Here is a 24106-nt window from a genome sequence, read left to right as displayed (position 1 = left end):
TATTTTTGCCACCCCGATGTCCGCTTTACTGTTTGAAACTATAAAAATTAACCGGAATCCGAATGAATATTACAGTTTACTTTTTTCCGTGCATTTAATTGATACGTTTTAAATAAATAATTTAATGTTAAACAGTACACATATATGTTTTTGTCTATGCGTAAATGGAAATGCGCTTACGTATACACAAACACATAGATGAATAATAGAACATAAGAGTAAGTGAAGAAACAATATTTTACTCTGACCCAAGTAGAGGGGAGTCATGTAACATTTTTAGTATGGAGGGTAGAGTTAGACGGAGAGACCTCTACCCTCCATAATTTGTAGATAATCCAAGAGAGAGAGAGAGTAAGGGCCCAAGAAAATAGGAAAATGGTTGAACATAGTTTCCCCCATTTAGTGAAAATAAGTAATCCCCTAAAAATTGATGCCTTTACGATTTTCAACAAAAATTTCTCTTTTTGTCCTGACGTCCTAGTGATAATATCGTAAAAAGTTTTTCTAAGTTTCAATAATACTACGTGTGAGATTTAAAATAGATTGTTGTGAAGCTTACGTACATAATAAATTGAAACAGTTACAGAAATGGTGAAATTTACATCCAAGTAAGTCCACAATTAAGATTTTATATTTTTTTAAATAATTGCAATCATTGTATTAAAATTTTAGAATATATCTAGTGAATCCAATTTGAATTTATATTCTTTACAATTTTAGCTTCTTCCCATAAGCATCAGATCCTTATCTATTAGCCTAACGGCTAGGGTAAAAATAAATAAATTTTAGTTGCGTTTCCGTGTAACATCAACAATTAAATTACAAGTAAAAAAAACGCCATTCGGCCATACCCGACATGGATAGGTAGATTTCTTGTTTGAATATTGAAAAAAAAAAAAAGGTTATTAAAAGACAATAATGTCCTAAAATTTATTTTTTGTTATATTTTTGCAAATAATGATATGAGGCCGACTACAACAAATAGATATTCAAAGACATCTACCTAAAAAATAGGATTTGTAACAGATGAAAGTCATTTGATGATAAAAGCTAAAAATTAATTTATTTTTGATTTTTTTTTAATTTTCCAAACTCTGATATAAATTGAAAAAAGTATCAAAAAGTGACGAATAATAGCTCAAATTGAAGATAATTATGTGAATTTTAATATAAATTTGATAAATTCAAGCTATCTTTTACGGCTTAAAAATTATTTAAAGAAAAAGGGCTGAAATACGTTAATTGAAAAATTTTTGAAAATTTTTAAATTCACGGAGTCAATTAAAAAAATCATCAAAACTAGACAAATAATAGTTTAAATTGAAGCTAATTAAATGAAGTTTAAAATAAATTTGATAGATTTAATCCATCTCTTATACATCCGGAAGATTATTTTCATAAAAAATACAAAATTCAATATTTTTTGAAATTGAAAAAAATTTTCAAACACCCACAACTCGTAAACTAACCAGCAGATTTTGCTCATCTTCGAACTTGATGTTGGTATTGATCCACAGAATAAGCCCACATAATTTCATAAAGGTCGGTTGAGAACTGTGGGCGCAATCCTGCTGGCATGGCACGTTATATCACATATATATTTATAAACTTTTAAGCTAATGCTTTTTTTTCCACATTACTCGATGAAATAAAACATATTATGATAAAATTTTCCTAAAATTACAACATAAGGCCGGCTACAATAGTTAGATTTCTAAAGAAATCTACCTAAAAAAAATTGCACGTATAATTTTTCAAATTTTTTACATGTGTAATTGTTTATTTTAATTTTTATTGTAATGAATTTTTCAATAAAAAAAAAAAACAATGTAAATTTTCGGATGTTGACTAATTTGATTTTCATGCAATTTGTTTGTTAAATAAAATTAATAAATAGTCAAGTAAATGTTAACTTTAATGTCATAAAAATATTATATTTTTGCCGACTAACTATCACACAAAATTGCATAAATAGTTTATAACTAATACTAATAAAATTACCTAATATTTCAGGTTCGTAAGCAAAATTGCATGCCTTCAGCACGAGCCTAGGTATGCTCTACTCTCGTCTAAAAATGAAAAAAAGGGGTTCCGTCCGAGTTTTTTTGGACTACAATGGCAGGGAATTTCATTCAAAAAAGATAAGAACAACGGTCTAATACTCTCAGACAAATATATCCCTATGGAATTAATTGAAATATTGTTTTGCTACCTGGACCACAAATCACTGCAGATCTGTCAACTGGTCTGCCGAAAGTGGAAGAATTTGATCCGCGAGTATATTTACTCAAAGAAGGTCGAGATCATATCCGGTCAGTCTTTGCACTACTTGGGCAGCCTTAAGATTCCCTGGGAACAATACTACAAGATTTACAAGAAGAATCCGTTCGAACAAAACTTGATGATGAATCAAAAAGAGGCCCAATTGTTGGTAAGATTGAAGAAGCACTGTACTGTTCTTTCAACAGTATGATAATAACTGATTTATCAAGAGTCTGCCAGTCGGAGACCCTTCTCTGCCAGAAGATCCTAGGATCTTTCTATGTGTCTATGGTGTGGATTTATCTATTATGGGTCTGGAAATCTCCTGTAGTATAGAGTCTACACTGATAAAAAAAATTGACTTGACTCAAGAGCCAAATTCTTGAACCAAAAATTCCATTTTGAAGAAAATGATTTTCTTGAGTCAAGAGTATAAATTCTTGAGCTAAGAAATTGTTCTTGGTCTAAGAAAATTTTCTTGAGTCAAGAATTTATTCTCTTGACTCGAGAAAATCATTTTCTTCAAAATGGAATTCTTGGTTCAAGAGTTTGGCTCTTGAGTCAAGTCAATTTTTTTATCAGTGTACATTATGATTTTCATGAGTTTTTTTCCGTAATCTCCAGTGGACACCGAGAAATTAATTTTTAAAAGTCAAATTTCCGTCAAATTAGCCGAAAATCTAGCTTCTAATTTTTTTTCGTCTGCTTATGTATTTTTTAGTTAGATTTATTTAGAAGTCTATCGATTGTCGCCGGTCTCATATCATAATTTTTAGAAAATTTTGTCATAATATGTTTCATTTCATCTAGTAATATCGAAAAATAGCATTGGCTCAAAAGTTTATATATGTATTTATGTATATACTAGCTGTTACTCGTCCGCTCCGCTGGGCGCTTTATAGAATTGCATTTTTAGATCTAGACTTGAAATTTAATTAGAGTATTGTTTTGACTTGCACAGATTCCCAATTCTATCGAATTGGCATCCACCTTTTATCCATGTAATTATTCTAGCTATATTCATTGTAACTTTCAATGTGCAATCATTATAACAATCCCGTGTCTTTCTTACAAAAATGAATGATAATTGATATGAAAAAAAAAATTTGTAATGAGCATTGAAAGCTTCAGTTAAAGAAATTACAGGTCTCATAAGTGAAGAAATTTGCCTAGTATATAAACATAACCGATAGAATTAAAAAATTTATTTTAAACAAATGACAATCGAATAGAATAAATTTAGTTACAATAGTGTTGTGGGTGTTTAAAATTTTTTTCATTTTCAAAAAATTTTGAATTTTTGTAGATTTCATGAAAATAATTTTCCAGATATAAAAAATATGAAAATTAATTTAGCATATATTTAATAATTTTTAAAATTTTATAGCAAAAAAAATTAGAAAAAAAATTGACATGTAGAAATTTTAAAAAGTAAAAAATGCAATTTTTTAAAAATAATTTTTTGAAACAAATTTTTTTGATAAATAAAATTAAAAAATTGTTAAGTGACTGCTAACTTTAGTGTCATATAAAAGGTAGATAAAATCTATAAAATTTATTTTAAATTTCATTTAATTACCTTCAATATAAACTATCATTTGTTTAGTTTTAATGATTTTTTTAATTAATTTCATGATTTTGAAAATTTTCAAAAATTTTTCATCGAACGTATTTCGGCCCTTTTTTTGATGTTAAAATTGACATAATTATCTTCAATTTGAGCTATTAATCGTCGCCTTTTGATACATTTTTCAATTTATTTCGTGGTTGGGACAATTAAAAAAAATCGAGAATAAACAAATTTTTAGCTTTTATCATCAAATGACTTTCATCTGTTACGAGTCCTATTTTTTAGGTAGATGTCTTTGAATGTCTATTTGTTGTAGTCGGTCTCATATCATTATTTGCAAAAATTTAATCGAAAATACATTTCAGGACATTATTGCCCTCTAATAATTGTGTTTTTTTTTAATATTCATACGAGAAATCTACCTATCCATGTCGGGTATGGCCGAATGGCGCTTTTTTTTGCTTGTCGTTTGTCTGTAATAATTTAAAAACTTTTGAATTAAAATTATATATTTACAGTATTGTTTCATCACAAAATACTTTATGAATTAATATTTCAACGATTAGAAATTATTAAAAATTTTTAATCATTTTGAATCATTCTGTTTAATCAGCGTATTATGGATTATAGTAGTAATAACAATTCCGGTCCTTACGACAGAAAAGCCAGGAAATGTGTCATTAATCTTTTCAAGGAAGGATTGCCTACTTTTTTTATGGATTATTTTCAACCAACCATAGAAGTAATTACTAATTGTAACTAAATTTAAAAATTGTTAAATTCAGTATCATATTTAAAAAAAACAATTTTAATGATTAATTAATTGATCAATCTTTTTTAAGGTTCAACAATCGTACAAATTCAGGTGGAATTCTTTAACTGTTTATAATTGCACTGTGACATTAATTGGTAACTATGAAATAATAGCAGTCTATAAATTTATAGATAAACTTGAAGACGATCATAATAAACAAAATAAATGGTTTCATGTAAGTAATTGAATGTTTTTTTTTTATTGATCGTTTTTAAATAATTAATATTTAATCAAATGCTTTAAAAATTTTTATTTTATTAAATAATAAAAAAATCCATTAATAATAATTAAAAAAAAATTTTTCATCATTATTGATTTCAGTATCATAAATATTAACATTTTTTATTGTTTCAGTTCACTCATAATTTTAAAAACTACGGACCTGGTGTGAAAAATATAATAATCGAGCACAGCTGTGACTTTTATTCATTTGGGAAGAACTTCCGTGAAAGCATGGTGAAGGAACCTTCTGTCATAATAAAAGCGAAACGAAAACCCGCTAGCGGTTTTGCGGTTTTCCCGGAAAATTAAAATTTAGTATAGAGTTCGACTCCTAGGTCATTAAGTTAAATTAAAACTTAATTAATAATCTTGTCGACACTAGTCAATACTACTTTTTTTTTTAGTCTCGACTGAAAAAATGCCAGTTTTTAATGTTTTAAGGGGTTATACGCAGTTGCGAGGCTCAAAAATAACGTTTTTTTTATGATTTTTTTATGGACACAGCTTTTATTTATTAAGTACAAGTGATAGTAATTCTGAAAGAGCACACTCTGAAGAATATAATTGTGTATTACTCGTGTCAAAATATTGATGTACACCGCCTCTGCAGATGATGTCCCGAACGACCTCCAAAAAAAAGCGCTCGGCGGTGAGCACAATTTCGTCGGTTTGGATTATCTGAAATAAAAAAAAAAAAGGTTAATTCTTTTAAAGGATAGATAAATGCAGGTATTGAACGAAGGAATAAACAAAATTTTCATTTTTGACAAAATGGCAGCAATTTGAAAAAAATTTTTCGTTTTCGATGAAAATTTTCGCTCTAAATTGTCAAAAAAAAATAGTTAAAAATTTTTTACATCTTATTCCTTCGTTCAATACCTGAAGAATGTATCTAAAAAGATTGTGTTAAAATTTCAGCCCGATTAGTTGAGCCATCTCTGAGAAATCTTGCTCACCGACTCTGAAATGACAGTTTTGAGATAAACGCGTTTAAAGTTTCAGAAGTAGTTTACACATAGGTAAATTTTGTTTTTTTAAACTTACATGGTATCATCGATTCCAGGGCCATGAGAGGGACCTTGTGTAGGATCCTTAGCTTCCAGTAAGTCCAGCTGGTGTTGTCGTCGAGCCATTCTTTCTTCGCGCGTACTCCCTAGCGCTCTCGCGATATCATCACACGCTCTGCGTCCTCTTTCTGAGCATAATCATGAGCTGCGGTGCCTAATGAAAGCCCTAATGCACTCATAATGTGTAACAATGATGTTGTACCTTCATTATATGTTGCAGCTGCAATGTAAGCCGCTATTTCAACAACTTTAGAGCCACATGGAACAATTTTCGGACTTATTTTCCAGATTAGCTGATTGTAACTCTCATTTTTATTTTGTGTGAATCCACCTACACACCTTTCCAATAAATTAACGTTGCTAAGGTTTTCATAAATTGGATATATAGCTTCGGCAACATCAGCTGGTAAAGCTGGATAATCATGGGTGTAAGAAGATAATGTATCTGTTGCGAGCGCTTGCTGCCAAGTACACCGTGAACCTTCTCCACCTGGGCACATTTCGTGTTGAGGATTCTCATCGGTCGAACAATAGTGATAATAAGTTCCCCAAATTGCATTATACATACTGTCCACAGAATCATAATTTTTTTCTATTGCCAAACAGTAATAAACTGTCAGCTTATCTATTAGCTTAGCTGTGAGCTTACCTTTCCCAGAAAGTACTTTTGTATTAATTGTTTTTCCGTCTTTTTCCATTGATTTAGTCTTATTTTTTACTAGGTCGCGGAGTCGTGAGCCCATCCTCTTTTGAACATGCCCGATACATTCTTTTTTAACAATTTCATAGTTATTATAAGGAGCAGCTTTCAGTAACCCAAAATATGTTTTTGAATCGCCATCACCTATATAGTTTTTATAACGAACTTGGAATTTTTCGATTGAACGCTTGAACATTTCAATAACAAAATCAACTTCCATTTTACCTGAAGAGCCCTCGTGATTTGCAGCGCAAGTTTTTTTATGTTCATCGTACCACTCAGTATACTCTTCAGTACCTTTTTTAGGTTTCCAAACCTCACACTGCTTACAGTAAGAACTTTTCACAACTATATCAATGATTTTTCCAGTGTAATATCCAATCAATGTCACTCCATATAAAGAAGAATACCCTCACTTCTTCCAGGTTCCGTCACTCGAAACTGTTAATTCTCCATCATTTTGGTCACCTTGGTTTCCAGCAGTCGCTTCTTTTTCCTCGGTACAGGCTTTTTCAAACAGTTTTTCAGCTGCTACTTTCACACAAGAATGAATGTTCTCAATAATCAAGTCATAAGTGTTTTATGTTAAGAAAGCAGGCATATCCATCAAGCCACAAAATTTAGCTGCGCCTTTTAATCCTAGTCCCAGAATTCTCATCACAAATATAAATCTTCTGTTTATTTCGTAAGAATGCTTGACAAAAGGGCTGGAGTTTATCACACGATTCTCACACTTATCATTTGATATTTAAGAAGTACAATTTATATTAAATAATTAATTAATTTAAACTGTTATTGGCAACAATTATTCTTAAGCTGAGTATTTAATTGGTATTTTAAATGATTTTTGTTTTAATGAAAAGTTTGGATTTGTGATTAATTAAAAATAAATTGCATTGTGTGTAATATAATTTATATTTTTTTATTATATAGAATTTTCTTTACAGTAATTTTTTTAATTTAAAACTAACACAAGGTTTAATTAAGAAAATATTTATTTTAATTTAAAAAATATCACAATTCCTCTTAGTCTAAATTTTTAACTATCATTTTAATATATATAATACATATTAAAATATTATTTAAAGTTTCATATTGCAGGCACCGATACGAAGTAAACAAAAAATAATCACAACTAGCAACCTTGCAGTCACTATGTGACTGCCGTGACTTGTGAAATATAAATAAACAAAATTTTGCTTTATTAAATAATGACTTTTGTTAAATTACATTGTACTTTTTTAACAATTGACGTTTTTTAAGATATAAGCTCATCCCGATGTTACACTCATCAAGAGCTTTCATTTGAGTACCCACATGCATTTTGATATATTTTTCACATATACATATATATATAATATACATATATACAATATACATATACTTATATATATATATATGAAAAATTGATGTGGGTACTCAAATGAAAGGTCTCAATGAGTGTAATGTAGGGATGAGCTTATATCTTTAAAAATGTCAATATTTTACGATATAAAAGTTCGTTTCTTAATTATTGACATTTTTAAAGATATAAGCTCATCCCGATGTTACACTGATCGAGACCTTTTATTTGAGTACCCACATAGTATCTTTTACATATTTTATATATATGGTATTTGTAAAATATATAAATATATGAAAAATTGATGTGGGTACTCAAATGAAAGGTCTCGATGAGTGTAATATCGGGATGAGCTTATATCTTTAAAAATATCATTAATTAAAAAGATAGCAATGTCAGTTCTTAATTATTGACATTTTTAAAGATATAAGCTCATCTCAATGTTACACTAATCGAGACCTTTCATTTGAGTACCCACATGGCATTTTTTATATATTTTTATATATATATGGTATTTGTGAAATATATAAATATATGAAAAATTGATGTGGGTACTCAAATGAAAGGTCTCGATGAGTGTAATGTCATGGTGAGCTTATATCATTAAAAACGTCAATAGTTCACAAGATACAGGGTCATTTCTTAACTACGTATATAGAGATAGAGCATTTTCGAATCCAGCCTAAATACTTATCATCATAAATTGACTATTGGTGAGAATGATATGAAACCTTAAAAAGGAACATTTCCAGGTCAAGACCTATCCAACGATACCAAATTTAACCACAAAAACCGATTTCATTATATAAATACATTGGCCACAAAATTTTGCTTATTTTCTTAATAATATAGATAATTGATTACTGTCAGTGCCATGTACTTTGCAGTTTAAAAGCCATTTCAATTAAATTTTGGGGAACAGAATCTTCATAACACACATAAAATTCTTTGAGGCAAGGCGTCTCAAACAATCGCCCAATCACCCAGAAATTGATACCCTCGTATTCGAATAAAATCCCGTGCTCTTTTATCGCCACGAGATTTTTATTAATTGCTACACTGGCTGGATCCTCAATAGCCATGGTCTTAAATCGGACCGTGTTGCCCAGCAGCTTGTGGATTGTATGAGCGCACTCGTTGAAAATGTCAATCACATCTGCGTTCTTTCCAGGGTTCTCAATCGTCCTTGAGGACATCAGGACCCCTTCAAAGGGGTCCAGATGCACGTAGTGTATCAATACATTCTTGGGCCCAGTGGTGATGCGTATAGGGGAAATAACTTCTGATTGGCTCAGCAAGCTCTCACGGATGTCTGTGAAATCGAACGGACAGTGCTGCTGCTGGTCACAGTCTTGCTGTAAAAAAATCAGTGGATTAATTTTCCTGGTTTCAGAGAAAATAATGGAGTTTTTTATTTTTTTTATCAGCTTACACGGTACATGTCTATTTCAGAGTCGCTGTCGTCAGACTCAACTCTTGATTGGGCGAGATATCTTTCTCTTAATGCTCGTCTGCCTAAAATTGGCGCTCCATCATCACTTTGTTCACTCATTGCTCCTCCTTGGCTCAATGATTCTTCAGATGCTTGAAATGAGTACACTATGAATAAAAATTTTTATTAATTTTTAAATAAATCTACAATTTTTTTTTGTATTAAAAAATAGTTATTTAAAAATTTTTTTTCCTAGTTAAGAATGTAAAAATTCACTGAAAAAATGAAAAAAAAATTTTTTTTTATATATTTTGAAAAAAAATGATTAAAAACAAAATTATATAAAAAAAAAATTTTTTCTTTAATTTTTTAATTACAAAATCGAAAAATTTGAATTTTTGATTATGAAAGTTGAAAATAAAAATTTTCCAAGTAAACTCTGAAGATGTCAAAATATCAAAATTTTCTAAAAGCCTCATTTTTTAAATTTTAACCAAATAATTTTCAATTATCATATTCAAAATTTAAAAAATTCCCATAATTTCTAACTAAAAATTTTGTTTTACTAAATATCAAGTCAAAAAGAGAAAAAAAAATTTTTTTTTCAATTTTTCAATTACATAAGTAAAAAATTTGAATTTCTGATTATAAAAATTGAAAATAAAAATTTCCCCAATAGACTTTTAGGATGCAAAAATATCAAAATTTTCTAAAATCCTCATTTTTAAAATTCTAACCAAATAATTTTCAATTATATTCCACATTTAAAACTTTCTACCTAAAAATTTTATTTCACGAAATTTTAACTCAAAAAGAGAAAAAAAAAATTTCTATCCAACCAAAAAAAACTTACTCGACCCAGTAATAACAAGACTTTGCTCAGGACTCCTCTTCTTCAAAATAGAAGTAACCTCCGGGACTTTTTTAATAGTACCACAATTGCTCTTAGCCGGTGCGCTAGAACTATCCGAGGACTTGATCAACCCGAGCAAATTTTCCGCAATACTATGATGCTTTCCACCGATTTTATCTTTGAGATCAACAGTCTCAGGTTTGGCATTGGACGCGATCCACTTGGCAGCATAAATAGGTACACCAACCTTCTGAATATGCCTGAGAGTCTCCTGAGCCTCTTCAACATAAAAAATATCAGGACCGTCCTCAATAATAGTTTGCGACGTAGCCCCGCTTTCAAACAACGCAACAAGAAACTCAGTTTCGTAGCCGACGACCAGGACGAACCACTTGGCATCAGGCGCGCAGAACTGAGTCTTGGGATCAGTAACAATCCCTCGATGACAAGACTTGGGATAGACCGACCTCCAGACAACCAAGCTCTTGACCGGTTCATTCTCCATCAGCTCCAGCAGCCCATTCATCCTCAGAAAAGAGTGAACCTCCAGAAAGTCCAGATGCATGATATGAGAAGTCAGCAAGTAGCTCTTGTGATAAACGCAAGTCCCGAGGATGGTGTAGAGCCTTTGGCACTCCATCGGGTCTTCGTTCCACTCGCGGCAGTCCATGGCCTCCATTTCATTGAGCGCGCAGTCTATTTCAAACTGGGCTTCCATGGGCAGCTGGACTTGCTGGGCAGCGCCGACTATTTTTTCAAACTCGCATTTTTCTCGCCTCTGGATCGCGGTTTTTATCTGGTGAACCTCATCATCAACCGGGTCCTCGTCGTGGTCAATGCCCAGCAGCCTGGTGAATGTTAAGTAGAACATGTGGTCCAGCTCCAGGTGATTGTACTCATCAGCGAAGCATTTGTGAAGAGTCGCGTAAGAAAACTCCAGAGTTCTCACGATATCGTTCATCAATTCTCGAGACTCCTCGAGGCTGTACCAGCGCTCGGGGACTGCCAAGAGCAGCAGCTCGTCATTCCGAGCTACGTAGAGCACGTGGATCCGCTCGCTTCCTACGGAAATAGTCGTGCTGGAGGGAATAGCGCTGAACGTCTCTGGAAGAAGATGATTCAGTGTGACAAAAGCGCCTCTTGCAGAGCACAAAATTGAATTTTGAGACTTGTTCTCCGACCTTGGGTACGTATACATGACTCCTTGCAACTCAGGACCGGTTTCTGACAGCCCGGATGTTTGGAGGTAAATAACTCCAAAGGAGTAATCCAACAGCGCGTTCATGAATTTTTTGCTCCGCTCTCGGTCCACCAGGCGACGAACTCGCGCAGATTGCCTTGGAATACTCGAAGGCTCGTCTTCGGTAACTTCAATGCCCGCGACTCGCTGCAGCTGGAGCTTCAGGCTCATCGGCGAGGATATTTGGTTCAGCAAAGGCTCTATGTTCTCTGTTGTCACGTCGTAGTCGTCGATACTTCTTAGCCAGTCTCCTATTTTTATGTTCTTGTTTTTTATTGCTTCGCCGTCGGGGATAAATCCTGATACCATCACTCGTACTTTGTCGGAAAAATCACCGGGGACTATTCCTAGGTACGCTTCGCATAAAGTTGCGCGTCGACCTAGCTTGTGCCGTTTTTCTGGATCCACCCACAGCATCACTTCTTTTATTTCACCTGCCTGGAGTTTATAAAAATATAAATAAATTTAAGTTTTAAAAAAGTTTTACTTTTTTTTTTTTTATTTATATAATCTATATTATTAAGAGAATAGTACACCAATAGTCAATTTATGATGATAGGTATTTAGGCTGCATTCGATAATGCTCTATCTCTAGATACATAATTAAGAAATGATCTCGTATCTTGTGAACTATTGACATTTTTAAAGATATAAGCTCTTCCCGATGTTACACTCATCAAGAGCTTTCATTTGAGTACCCACATCAATTTTTCATATATTTATATATATTATATATATGTATATATGAAAAATATATGAAAATGCATGTAGGTACTCAAATGAAAGCTCTTGATGAGTGTAACATCGGGATGAGCTTATATCTTTAAAAATATCAATAATTAAAAAAATGATCTTGTATCTTGTGAGCTACTGACATTTTTAAAGATATAAGCTCATCCCGATGTTACACTCATCAAGAGCTTTAATTTGAGTACCCACATCAATTTTTCATATATTTATATATTTCACAAATACCATATATATAAAATATATAAAAATGTCATGTGGATACTCAAATGAAAGGTCTTGATGAGTGTAACATCGAGATGAGCTTATATCTTTATAAATATCAACAATTAAGAAATGATCTTGTATTTTGTGAACTATTGACATTTTTAAAGATATAAGCTCATCTCGATGTTACACGTATCAAGACCTTTCATTTGAGTACCCATATCAATTTTTCATATATATATATATATATATATATATATATATATATATAAAATATATATAAATGTATGTGGGTACTCAAATGAAAGCTCTTGATGAGTGTAACATCGAGATGAGCTTATATCTTTAAAAACGTCAATAGTTAAAAAAGTACAGTGCAATTTAACAAAAGTCATTATTTAATAAAATAAAATTTTATTTATTTATATTTCACAAGTCACGGAAGTCATATAGTTACTAGTAAAAATGAATACCTGATAATCTTGAAATTTAACTTCTTTACTCCCTTCCTTGGAGACATTGCCCTCCTGTTTAGAATCACCCTTGGACTTTTTATTTCTCGTGCTATACCTTTTGCTCTCGCGCCTTCTGATCAATCTCATAAGCTTTCCGGCTCGGGTACTTCGTTTTCTTTTTAATTCCGGGGGCGGTGATTCTGGCTTCTCGGGTTTTTTATTGCTCCCAGGGGTCTCGGACAACGATTCTATATAAAATACTTCGCCCAAGGGTCCTATATCTGTTTCCCATTCGGCGTAGGAGCTAGAATAAAATATTTAAAAATTTATTTCTCTACAAAAAAAAAAAAAAAAAAAAACATTACCTGTCAGTGTAACTTTCGCTGTCAGAATAATAAGACCCGCTGGAAGAACCACTGTCGCTAGCCCACCACTCGTCGTCATCTTCATCGTGCTCTTCATCACGGTCATCTTCTTCGTCTTCCTCATCGATAGTCGCAGTGGTTCCCTGTCGCTCCTCGTATCTCGTCGAACTGCTGGCTGCTTCTTGCTTGTCTAGCCTGTTGAACCTATCCATTCTTCCGCTAGGCTGCAAATAAAATAAAATAAAATATATAAATAAATAACAATGATAAAACAAAAAAATTAATTCAATCGTGTTATTTATTTACTTGGACTTGTGACTCGCGACACACAAACCAGAGTATAACTACTAAATATATAATACAGACTATAGACTAGCTGAACTTGACTAAAGTGTCTTAAAAAAAACCGGTAAGCTAAATAACAATAAAAGAATGCCAGGCAAGGGGTCAGATGATTACCTGAAACTATACCTGTGTTTTAAAGCCAAGCTCACCTTACCATTGGTGTAGGATTCAGGGGAACGTAACCGTTTTTTTACGCCAAAACAATTGTAGAGGGGATTAATGGGCATGTATAAAGTATATATTATCTCCACGAGGACTCAACGAACCGTCAACCCTCCCTCATCATATAATACATTAAATATAATCCAGGCTATTTATCAAATTGTTCCGAGCTGCTAAGCTCCACCTCAGTTATACATAATAAAACTTTGCAGGTCTCAACAATTAATATTTATTATCATGCTTTTTTTATTATTTCAAAATTGATGATTTATACCAAAATACACGGCATTTATTTCAAATCGCAATCACCAATTATAAAAAATATTATAAATAGTTCAATTCAGCTAGATATTATTATAATTCAGGATGTAAAGATCCTTGTCCTGTAATTGGTAAACAAAATAATCAAAGTATAAGCTTAAATATAAATATAAATAATAAAAGTTAATTTAAATTGATTATCGGATAGATTGTTTTAATTTAGAAGCGACAGATTTAACATCAGTGTGCTCTTTTTTCTTCTTGAGAGGATCTGTCTGGAAGCACTTCCAGAGTCTCAGTGTCTCGTCTCCACCGGCGCTGAGCACTGTCGTTCCGTCTGGGGACATAGCCAGGTGCAAAACTCTGCTGGTGTGTCCGGTTAATTCGGCAACTTTCGCCATCGACGGGTACTTCCATATTGTTAGCTGGTTTTGGGCGTATCCGTGTCCTGATACTATTTCTTTGTAGGTCGTTGACCAGAGTAATGAGCATACTTGTGATTTAGTGTCGATGGTGTTTAAGCAGGTACCTAAAAAAAAATAATTTTTAATTATTTAATTTTTTAAAAATAAAATCTTCTATAATTTTTAAATAAATTTATGATTAATAAAATTACCATTATTGCAATTCCAAAATCTAATTGTCCTATCAGCAGTACCACCACCACTAGCCAAAATATTCGTCTGCCATGGACACCAGGCTAGAGCTTTTACAGCGGCTTGATGATGATTAAACGAGTATAATGCTTGATTATGCGCGTGATGTTGTCCACCAACAGCTGACCATATCTGAAGCATATTATCATTACCACCACTTGCTAAATATTTGCCGTCGGGTGACCACTTAAGACCACAAACTTCCTGAGAGTGGCCGTTTACACCTGCTACTACGTGCTCCCGTTGTCGTACATCGTGATGTACAATCTGTCCTGATCTGTTTAATAAACAGTAAATAATTTTATTATTCTCTAGATGCATAATTGAGAAATGACCTTATACCTTGGGAACTATTGACATTTTTAAGGATATAAGCTCATCCCGATGTTATACTCATCGAGACCTTTCATTTGAGTACCCACATCAATTTTTCATATATTTTATATATTTATATATTTCACAAATACCATATATATAAAATATATCAAAAATATCATGTGGGTACTCAAATGAAAGGTCTCGATTAGTGTAACATCGGGATGAGTTTATATATTTAAAAATATCAATAATTAAGAAATGACGTTGTATTTTGTGAACTATTGACATTTTTAAAGATATAAGCTCATCCTGATGTTACACTCATCGGGACCTTTCATTAGAGTACCCACATCAATTTTTCATATATTTCATATATTTATATATATTATATAAATGTATATATGAAAAATATATCAAAAATGCATGTGGGTACTCAAATGAAAGCTCTTGATGAGTGTAAAATTGGAATGAGCTTATATCTTTAAAAACGTCAATATTTAGAAAAGTACGGTGCAATTTGACAAAATTCATTATTTAATAAAGTAAAATTTTATTTATTTATACCTGCAGCCAGTAGTCAAAATATGAGAATTCCAAGCCAAAGACCCAACTCTTGCAGCATGTCCGTTCATAATTCGTACACGCTTCATTTGACTGCAATCCCAGAGCTCGGTACTACCAGAAGGCATTCCTACTGCTAAATAAGGACCCTCCTGGATCCAAGCTACTGAGCAAACCACTTCGTTATTTTCTAGCTCGAACAGCTGTTCTATTGTTCCAGAAGCGGCGTTCCAAAGGTAGACTGTCGAGCCGAGAGCTACTGCTAGAATGTTACTTGGTGACCAGTCAACTAAATTTAAGTCTGTAAAATAATTATAATAAAATAAACTTGAAGAATAATTAATTATAAATATAAAAAAAAAAAAAAAAAAAAATAGATGAAGTGCTTACAGTAGTCATCAACAATTTCAGGAGCGTCGAGAATACGATCAGGAGCTTGAGGAATGTACCGAGATGAAGTTTTTACACTAGCTGGGGTCTTTGTTTGACTGTAAACAACTCTCAATGGGTTTTGATAGCCCTCTGGAGGAGCTGGAGCCTTGTTCTGGTAAGACAGGACTCGCTGGTTGCTGATATCCACCCCAGTCATCGTCTCAATTAATCTTTGCATCTCTTTTTTCGTAGGACTGGTCTCGTTTTTGTTCGTATCTTGCTCAAGCTTGGCTTGGGTGAGCTTGTGGTAGGCCAGGTCGAAGTTAGTCGTTGTCCTTGAAGGAATAAATCTATCTCCACCACTTGGAGTCTTCGGAGTTGTCGCATTGCGGCCTAAATTTCAATTTAATTTATTAATAAAATAAATTATCAAATGAAAATTAAGTTAGCCGGCATTAAAAATTTTTAGAATTTTTTTTTTTTATTGAAAAAATTATTTAAAAAAAAATTCATTTGTAAAAAATTTAAAAAACTAAACGTGCAATAATTTTAAAAATATTTTGTAGTTATAATATAATAAATAAAAAAAAAAAACAAAAAATTAAAAACGTCGGCTAACTTTAGTATAATTATCAATTGTGATTATATTTAAAACTTGAATTATATTATTAATAATTTATTAGTTTTAAAATAACTCTGAGAATTTTTGCAGTAAATTTTGATTAAATTTGTAAAATAAATTTATATCTTATAATTTATAAATATAAATACATACTTGGAGACTTTTTCCCACTTTTAGGTGTCTTTTTTGTCCGTGTTTCCGCACGTTTTGTTGGTGTCTTGCCGGGAACCATGATGTTCATCATCGAGCTGTTGCTCATCGGCTTTCTCGAGTTATTTAACGACATACTCAAGCTAAAAAATAAAATAAAAAATTTATAATATGCTTTTATCAATGAGAAATGATAATTAAAAATAAAAAACTTACTTGGCGGATGTTTCCAAGCATTTTTTCTGCCATCGAGGTGCAGGTCCTTTGATAGCGTCGTCCATGCGGGTTATGTTACTCAATTCTTTTTGAAATCTCAAGTGTGACATAATTAGTAAATTTATTAATTAATAATAATACTAAGCAACAATCTCCAAGCAAGCAACAAGTCTATTTATAAAATCTAAATATCAATATTTTTTATCAACGCTGTTTATTTTTTAACACGATTTATTTTATTCTAATTGACTCAGATGTTAAAAAATTTACTAGCAGTATTTTAGCCGCTTGATTATTTATATAATAATTAAAAATTGTATTTCATTAATTCTCGAATAAATCACATTTATAAAAAGTTTTTTAGTGTACAACGTTGTGTTGTGGCTACGGCTACCGAAATTCAACTTTTAATAACCGTTACGGTTATGTGTTCAAATAATATACAACTGCAATGAGTGATTTGAATTTCTCCCGCCAGTTAGCGCGTGCGTAGCTTCCTCGCGCTCTGATTGGTTGGAAGATGTGACGCCATTTTTATGACGTCACTTCTCTACGATTAGTTAAAGGTGAACACGGCCGTTGGCTTAGCTTTACGTTATCGCAATTATTTTTTAATATTTTTTTATGTTTCAAGTGCGTAATTAAATAAATATAAGTGTCAGTGTATGGTTTTATAAGTTTTGATCATAGATGAAATGAAATTTTACCGTGACAAGCATTGAAAGTGATTATTTTTGTATTTTAAAATTGACAGCACCGGTAACTTTTTTTTTATTAATATTTACATGGAATTAATAATAATAATAATAAAAAATTGTAATAATTAAATTGACGATACGATTTAAAGATATTTATTACTAGCTTGAATATAATGAAGTAGTTTTTTATTTTATATTATGGAATAGAAAATTATTATCATTGTAATTAATGTGTTAGTATGAAGAAATATTTTTAATTATTAAAAAAATTTTATTTTTTAGTGACAACAGAAGCTCTAGTTTCTTATTTCCAAGATTCGCAGCCCTGGTGAGTTATTTTTTTTTTTTAATTGATATTATTTTGATTGAATTGGTGGAAAATATTTTTCAAGCTTTACTTGAAAGGAAATAATTTTTAAAAATAAAATATAACAAAAAATAAAGATTTTGTTTTGGAAAAAAAATTTTTTAGTTATTTAAAAAATATTTTTCATTGCAATTAAAGTTTTAACTCAGAGAACTTGAGTATGTATTTTTTTCAACAAGTAAATTATTGTAAAAAAAGAGAAAAATAGATATTTATGTTTAAGAAATTAATAATTGCATTATTGTAATTATTGTAATTATAAAATTAACATGAATAACATTTAAAATGAAAATTAAGTTAACCGACATCTAAAAATTTTTAGAATTTTTTTTTATTGAAGAAATGATTACAAAAAAAAAAAAAAAAAAATTCACTTGTAAAAAACTTTAAAAACTGTAAGTGCAATTTTTAAAAAATATTTTTTTGTTCTAATTTAATTATTAAAAAATAAATCAAAATTATATATTTAAAAATATTAGAAAAAATCAGTCAGTACATTTTTTAATTTATCTTAAAAAAAAATCCCAAGAAAAATGTCAAAAAGGCGGGAAAAAGCGACACCTGTAAAAAAATTTCAAAACTACGACAATCGATATTAGAAAAGTCGATTAAAAATGACCCGAATCGATAATTAACGGCAGTCGACTGTCAAAATCGATTACCAAAAAAAGCAATAGTGCAAGACTGTTGTCATTGAGAGCTGTCATAAATCATTACCGAGCAGCAGCTGTAGGAGCCAAAAATTAGTTGAAAAACTACGTAGAAAAAGGATGACTGCGGTTGGTGGTCTCTGCGCAGCTATTGTATAGATCCCGACGACAAGCACGGCAAGCTGGTCTCCATTCAGCGGAGAATTGGACGGAGGGCTTAGCTGGTGTAGTAGGTACACACAGATGTAAATTTAAATAAGTGTGACTGTGTGACGTGCTGAGGTAGTTGATGTGGAGAGTCGTAAGCGGCGTTGGTGGCGGTCCTCAGCTCACTGTAGAGTCCGGTGTACAGTGTGCCGACGTCCTCGGTTTGGAGCGGGCTCGAGGGGTTGAGCGATATCATCATACGCGAGTGTGTACGTTTTATTATTTTTACATAAGCCCGAATTAACAAACGAGTGTGTCGTAAGTACAGTGCCAGTGAAGTGCGTGATAATTGATATTTTTGGTTTATTCTATTGAATAACAATACTATATAAATCTTACAATACGTCTGCATATATTTATTTATCTTTGTTATTTTTAGATTTGAAGATAAATAATAATCAATATTAATGGATTGACCAACAAAAAGTGTGTTCACTGGAGGTGATTAAGTTACACCGATAACAGTTGATATTTAAATGAAAATTGGAATAATAATTATCAAAGTTAAGTTGGTAAGCACCTTACCCAACAATTAGTGTGTGTGTTTGGTACGTGGGGACTTTGGAGCAGAGAGAAACGACGGCAGTGGCGGTTGTAATTGACAGGAAAGATGGCGCAAGGTGCAGACGAGGAGTGTTGACCTATTTTGTTGACCCCCGTGAAGTTTTTTGTGAGAATAATCGAGCGTTCTGTCACGCGCCTGGTTGATCCAAGCTCCAACATTGCCAAGGAGCCAGTAATTATTCGAGGCCATTGTAATTTAAATAATTAATCGTTAATTACTCAACAACTACCAATAATAACAATATTACAGCAAAGATTCGTCAGTCATAATAACCACTGATAATTATTTAACTGAGCATTAAAATAATCTTTGGTAGAATCTGGCGAGCAGGACACCAGAGCTGAAAACACTCCGGCGAGCAGGAGTGTTTTGAATTATTGCCTTCAAAGGAACGAGTAAAGCCGCAGCAATTTTGAAAAAATTCGATATCCGTGGAGCCTTAGCGGGCTCGAGCACGGGTGGAAAGATGGGGAACAATGCTGCGACAGCTAACAAAAAGGTTGACGCTGCTGAGAGTGTCAAGGAGTTCTTGGACGAGGCGAAGGAAGAGTTCGAGGAGAAGTGGAAGAAGAATCCAACCAACACCGCTGCGCTTGATGACTTTGAGAGGATCAAGACTCTGGGTACCGGCTCCTTCGGGAGGGTCATGATAGTCCAGCACAAGCCGACCAAGGAGTATTATGCTATGAAAATCTTGGATAAACAGAAAGTCGTTAAGTTAAAACAGGTGGAGCATACGCTTAATGAAAAGCGTATATTACAGGCTATAAGTTTTCCATTTCTCGTTTCGTTACGTTTTCATTTTAAGGATAATTCAAATCTTTATATGGTACTTGAGTATGTACCCGGTGGAGAAATGTTTTCACATTTACGAAAAGTTGGAAGATTCTCCGAGCCACACTCGCGTTTTTACGCCGCTCAAATAGTACTTGCTTTTGAGTATTTACATTACCTTGATCTCATTTATCGTGACTTGAAGCCCGAAAATCTTCTGATTGACTCTCAGGGTTACCTTAAGGTCACTGATTTTGGATTTGCAAAAAGAGTAAAAGGGCGAACGTGGACGCTCTGCGGTACTCCGGAATATTTAGCGCCCGAAATAATTTTAAGCAAGGGTTACAATAAAGCCGTAGATTGGTGGGCGCTTGGAGTTTTAGTCTATGAAATGGCTGCCGGTTATCCGCCATTTTTTGCCGACCAGCCGATTCAAATTTACGAAAAAATAGTAAGCGGCAAAGTAAGATTTCCATCGCACTTTGGGTACGATTTAAAGGACCTGCTGCGTAATTTACTTCAAGTTGACTTGACCAAGAGGTACGGGAACCTCAAAGCTGGCGTTAATGATATCAAGGGACACAAATGGTTCGCCAGCACCGACTGGATTGCTGTCTTCCAGAAACGCATTGAAGCTCCCTTCATACCCAAGTGCAAGGGTCCCGGCGACACTAGTAATTTTGATGATTACGAGGAAGAGCCCCTGAGAATCTCAAATACCGAAAAATGCGCCAAAGAATTCGCTGAATTTTAAATTTATTATTATTATTATTATTATTATTATTATTATTATTATTATTATTATTATTATTATTATATTGGTGTTGAATTATTTTAAAATAATGCCAATTTAATCTATTGGAATTTATTAAGTAAATATTCAGTCATACGCTGAATTATTTATTGGCAACAAACAAATATTGGTCGATTGGTACCGTTCGATAAAAATGTTCAACTGGATGTTAAACGTCTACTTTTGGTTGCTGCTGTCATTTTACATTACTACTACTGTAATGACAATTAATTATTAATCAACAAGAACAACAACAATAATAATAATCATAATCTATGTACGTGATTGTATCGATGATTATTATCTATTTTTCATACCTGGCCTCCGTCATTCCAAGGAGTTATCTGGAATCTTTTGCAATCTCGCTGTGATTCTTCATTTTGTGTATAATTATAAATAATAAAATGTGGTTCCCATTAAAGTAATAATGGAAGTAATAAAAACTAGTCGTTATCATCTCAGCAGAAGAATTTAATAATGTAAAAGAAAATAAACCAGATTATTCTATCGAGTATGTAGTAGCAAATAACTATCATCCACGATAATCGTTTGTGAATGCTCATCATTCAGCCAATCTAGAGACATACGAGGATTAATAAAATGAAAAGTACTACTATACTAGTACTAGTACACATGCACTTTATTGAAGATAATCTCTTTAAAGTATACTGAAACAAATAAACCAAACGATACCAAACTAAATCTTAAATCTATATATTTTAATCTTTAATCTCTAATTAAACATCAGCAAAAACTAATCTCTACTTTGAAAGACACCAATTAAAATTTTTCGATGCACTTGCATCTGATGTTTACTCGAAAACTTTTGTTAAAACTCTAATAGTGTTATTCAGTTTAATTAGTTAAAGTGTAATAGTTGATGTTTTGTTTTAATACTAAGCACCTTGCATAAATATTTTTAAATAAGACCACACGTCCAATTGCATCCGCATTTTCATCGTCATTAATTAATTAATTCACAAGGAGTATTTTTGAGTTGGTAATTTTAATAATTATCAATTTTATTGTCAAGAACATGAAGATTGGAAGATTATCGGCGGAACACCGTCTAATCGTGGAGCAGCCATTTAAAAGGGAGTACGATTGAGACTGAGAGAGTTTTACTATTATTATATATTATATTATATTATATATATTATATATTACTGTGGGTGGATCATAAAAATTTCACGAATGTGTGTGAAAGAATATGAGAGAGAGAGAGAGAGAGAGGCTAAAGTGTGAATATGTATCATAATTCCTTTTATTGTTCCTCCGTGTCAAGAGCACAATGACTCGATAACGGAGACTCAAACTAAACGGACCTTGAGTGTGTTATATTATTTATGAATGTATGTATGTATGTGGATGAATATATTAGATTTTATGACACACTAGCTCTCGGCAACAGCTTTTCGCGGTCGTTAATAGCAATCCATTGAAAATGATAAAAATAGCAGTAGCGGAAAAATAATAATTAATGTGCTAAATAATAAAATATTATTATCATTGTAACAGTATAAAAAAAATCTAAATAATAAATAAAAATTAATTACATACAGTAGTCGATGCTATTTTTATCAGCTTTAAGAGTAATTAATGATCGCTTTGTATGTTAAATATTGAGGATACATGGAATTAAAATAAAAAGTATTTTTTGCAGAGCATTATATTAATTCAGGAAAAATATCCAGTTGACAATTATATATTATTAATTATTAAATATTAATTATAAATGGTGTAATGTCTTTATGTTGGATTAGTAAAAATATTTAATATAATAATTAAATAAACGATTTACAATTTATGGTGTGAGTAGCGATATGTTATGATCTCATCTGGATATTATTTCCCGAGTTAGGTTTATCGTCCTCGTCGGCGTAACTGCTGCTGCTGCTGCTACATACATGTAATGTACTGCCAACGCAATATGTACCAGTGTATATATGCGGAGGCAATCTTTAATAATAACAAAAATAACAATAATAATATTAATATTAATAATAATAGTTAAATAAAGTCTCGACATGACTGTTAATACGAGAGTACATTAAATGTGAATGTGTTATGTCAATGAGCGTAATATGTTAAATCATCATATTGCACTAGAAGGGAGTATAACATTACGAGAAATTCTCAAGTATTGTATATTATATATTCTAGCATAGAAAAAATTATTTCACGTTTTAGATTACATATATTTATATTTACATCTATTCTAGGATATATAGTCCTCCCTACCTCAAAAACCATTTTCACATCTATTTTTTTTTATATTTTATCTCTCTTATTTAGGAGCTAGACAGCGTCATGGAAAAATATTTTTTTTTTTATTTTAAAATTGAAAAAAATTTTTTTTTTTTTTCTAAAGAAAATTATTTGAAAATTTGTAAATAAATATACTTCAATTATTTTCAAAAAATAAGTCAACAACTAATTTTTGAATATTGAAATAATTTTATTAAAAAAAATTATTTTTCCATAAAATTAATCTAAGCTCCTTAAAAAAAAAAAAAAAACGTACAATTAAGTATTCTACTAAATATTGAGCCCTTAGTTTTAAAAACTACTAGGTCTCGCGCTCGACATATGTCTTGGCACTCATTGTACATACTATTTAGAAATACCTGGTAATTTTGTTATTTATAGATGAGCCATATAAATATAAATATAAATTATTTTGTGAATGCTCGGTCGCAGTATTTTAAATTTATAAAATTATAAAATATCTCTGCACGTAATAATAATATAAATCGTAATAAAATTCACCTATACAATGTATACGGTCATATAAATAATGTAATACGCCTATCAACACTCATACAGTACATTACACTACACCTATAAATACATACACGGAGCATAAGCATACGCAGTACATTAACAATAAAGTATAAAGTTATAAAGTCTGATAGGCAAGAAGCTGGCACGTGCCCGTTTGCGGTCGCAAATAAATAGTTTAAACTTTCCATATATAACACTCATACTCTTGAAACCACCATTGCTGCTTAGCGAGCTCTTGTCTTGTTAATTAACAACATATTTTGTGTTATTACATTTATTAACAACTAAATTAAAACGCTAACATTTAATTAATTATCTCAGTTTGATAG

The 24106-nt window shown here is 31.7% G+C and overlaps 4 protein-coding genes across 6 annotated transcripts; 2 read left to right on the top strand and 2 right to left on the bottom strand.

The window, feature by feature from the left end:
• The first annotated feature begins 57 nt into the window (after positions 1–57).
• LOC123269036 (F-box only protein 6-like) lies at positions 58–5245 on the top strand. 2 transcript variants are annotated; one of them, XM_044734535.1, is made up of 6 exons: positions 58–608; positions 2014–2431; positions 4446–4574; positions 4675–4697; positions 4778–4821; positions 5001–5245. In XM_044734535.1, the coding sequence occupies exons 1-5, from the start codon at positions 589–591 to the stop codon at positions 4779–4781; spliced, it is 594 nt and encodes a 197-aa protein (XP_044590470.1). In that variant the 5' UTR covers positions 58–588; the 3' UTR covers positions 4782–4821; positions 5001–5245. The 2 variants fall into 2 exon arrangements, with proteins under 2 accessions (XP_044590470.1, XP_044590469.1); XM_044734534.1 differs by having other exon boundaries at positions 4675–4821.
• Positions 5246–7662: 2417 nt separating this feature from the next.
• Positions 7663–13995, bottom strand: LOC123269030 (protein inturned). Of its 2 annotated transcripts, none has more exons than XM_044734524.1 (7): positions 13771–13995; positions 13277–13500; positions 12930–13215; positions 10263–11940; positions 9410–9576; positions 8803–9332; positions 7663–7828 (listed from the first exon to the last, which is right to left on the bottom strand). In XM_044734524.1, exons 1-6 carry the CDS (start codon positions 13846–13848, stop codon positions 8844–8846), a joined length of 2922 nt encoding a protein of 973 aa, XP_044590459.1. In that variant the 5' UTR covers positions 13849–13995; the 3' UTR covers positions 7663–7828; positions 8803–8843. The 2 variants fall into 2 exon arrangements, with proteins under 2 accessions (XP_044590459.1, XP_044590460.1); XM_044734525.1 differs by having other exon boundaries at positions 7663–7788; positions 8831–9332.
• Positions 13996–14006: 11 nt separating this feature from the next.
• LOC123269032 (cell division cycle protein 20 homolog) lies at positions 14007–17185 on the bottom strand. The gene is made up of 6 exons (XM_044734527.1): positions 16940–17185; positions 16727–16866; positions 15970–16344; positions 15583–15880; positions 14661–14977; positions 14007–14573 (listed from the first exon to the last, which is right to left on the bottom strand). The coding sequence occupies exons 1-6, from the start codon at positions 17047–17049 to the stop codon at positions 14242–14244; spliced, it is 1572 nt and encodes a 523-aa protein (XP_044590462.1). The 5' UTR covers positions 17050–17185; the 3' UTR covers positions 14007–14241.
• Positions 17186–18679: 1494 nt separating this feature from the next.
• LOC123269035 (cAMP-dependent protein kinase catalytic subunit 1) lies at positions 18680–23841 on the top strand. The gene has a single exon (XM_044734533.1). The coding sequence runs from the start codon at positions 19893–19895 to the stop codon at positions 20952–20954; it is 1062 nt and encodes a 353-aa protein (XP_044590468.1). The 5' UTR covers positions 18680–19892; the 3' UTR covers positions 20955–23841.
• The last annotated feature ends 265 nt before the right edge of the window (positions 23842–24106 follow it).

The sequence above is a fragment of the Cotesia glomerata genome, linkage group LG7, assembly GCF_020080835.1.
Source record: "Cotesia glomerata isolate CgM1 linkage group LG7, MPM_Cglom_v2.3, whole genome shotgun sequence".
In the NCBI taxonomy this organism is placed as follows: Eukaryota; Metazoa; Arthropoda; class Insecta; order Hymenoptera; family Braconidae; genus Cotesia; species Cotesia glomerata.
This window is presented reverse-complemented; position numbering and strand designations above follow the sequence as displayed.